At 26.9% G+C, this 1,578-nt stretch overlaps 1 protein-coding gene across 1 annotated transcript in view; it reads right to left on the reverse strand.

The window, feature by feature from the left end:
• Positions 1-1,572, reverse strand: part of LOC105458153 — a gene marked incomplete at its 3' end in the record, with an annotated part of 13,451 nt that extends 11,879 nt beyond the window's left edge. The window contains exons 1-4 of the mRNA XM_011703248.1: positions 1,530-1,572; positions 1,055-1,166; positions 726-871; positions 18-262 (exon numbers count right to left, since the gene is read on the reverse strand). Coding sequence (XP_011701550.1) covers positions 18-262; positions 726-804 — 324 coding nt within the window. The remainder of the gene's footprint in view (positions 1-17; positions 263-725; positions 872-1,054; positions 1,167-1,529) is intronic.
• Between the last annotated feature and the right edge of the window lie 6 nt (positions 1,573-1,578).

The following is a 1,578-nucleotide window of genomic DNA, read 5'->3' on the forward strand; positions in this document are numbered from 1 at the left end:
TGTATAAGAAATGGCACTTCCTCTCTGGAACTGCCAGATTTACTGTTATTCTCTATTGCCTTTTTTTTCCTCTTAAGAACAGTTTTGTATCGGTTCTCAATTTGTGTCGGAGTTTTCGAAACATTCAACATTTCTGCCATATCTTTTGATATTTGTAGCCACATTTGTTTTTTTGTTTTAAATCTTTTCATGGGACCAATATTGGCCAAGTATGATTCTAATTTGTCCAACATGAACGATGTTGCTGAATCGCTCCAGAAATCTAAATAACAATTTTTTTAGATATTGTAATTTTATATTTTGTAATTATAATATTAGAAATAATTAATGACATATTATATTAATAAATCGAATTTCCTTTGCAATAACATACCCAGATAGCACAGAGAATGAAAAAAGAACTCATTGTCAGTTATATGTATGTCACCAATTCTGAATTTATTTAATGCAAAAAGAATTCTTTTTCTACAAGGGATTTTTTTGCACCTGAAAATGAACTCAGAATTAATTACATAAAACTGAATATCTACTAATGAATTCTTTTGGGCTTTGTGTGCTATGTGGATATAAACAAACGTTTCATGCAAAATTTTCTGAATATAAAAAAATTACGAAGCTGAAAATCAATATGAATTTTGCATAATATGCTATTATAATATTGTACTGGTATTGCAACACCGAGCAATTAATATGAAGTATTAATATTGCTAATGAAATCTATTTACCGCAACTTCTGTCAATTTTTGTCACGTATTCCTCCGATCCGAATTTTGAATGTGTACCTTCGTTTTCTTCATTATGCATTGTTAATAGCTGCCCTCGATCATTGTGGTCCAAATTAACCAAGTTTGTATGGAATATCAAATTTTCTCTGTAATAAAACACATATTCTTATTATATTTTTACTTTTATTGATATGTATATTCTATTTGAATTACATAAGACTTCGATTATTTTAGCAAGAAGAAGTTTGAGATTGTATACAATTATTTTTGATTAATATTGAAACATTGATACTAAAAATCGACATACAATTGACTTCATCTTTACTTACTTATTTTTGATTATCCGAAATATTTCCACAATTTCTTGATTTTCCTTATCAAATTTAAGCAAACCATTTTTTACCAGGAGTTCTATGTATTGTTTACTGTAAACATCATCGTCTGAAAGTGATCAGAGTAGACAAATTTACTATTACTGTTTTTTCATTGTTAAAAGATATTTGTAAATAATTGAAATATGTTTTTCAAGCATAAAAGTATATATTTTTTCATAAAAAAGTTATTACTTAAGCAACGAATATAGTATCATTTCTGTTCAGAGATTTGATCAAGATGTACAATATATGGAATTTTATTTCACGGAAACTACAATACATATACTATAACATTTAAGCTACAATACATATATTATAACATTTAAGCCTTTTCAATGTTTTTCTCTCTTTATTTCAATTTTCCTGCAATAAAATTCCAAAAGACCATCTTTGTCAAGATCCTATAAATAACCTTAAAATGCATACTTACTTATTAATTTATTGTAAAGCTTTATTTCGCTTGCTTGCAGTTCTAATTT

The sequence above is a fragment of the Wasmannia auropunctata genome, unplaced genomic scaffold (assembly GCF_000956235.1).
Source record: "Wasmannia auropunctata unplaced genomic scaffold, wasmannia.A_1.0 LD334625.1, whole genome shotgun sequence".
NCBI classification, from domain to species: Eukaryota; Metazoa; Arthropoda; class Insecta; order Hymenoptera; family Formicidae; genus Wasmannia; species Wasmannia auropunctata.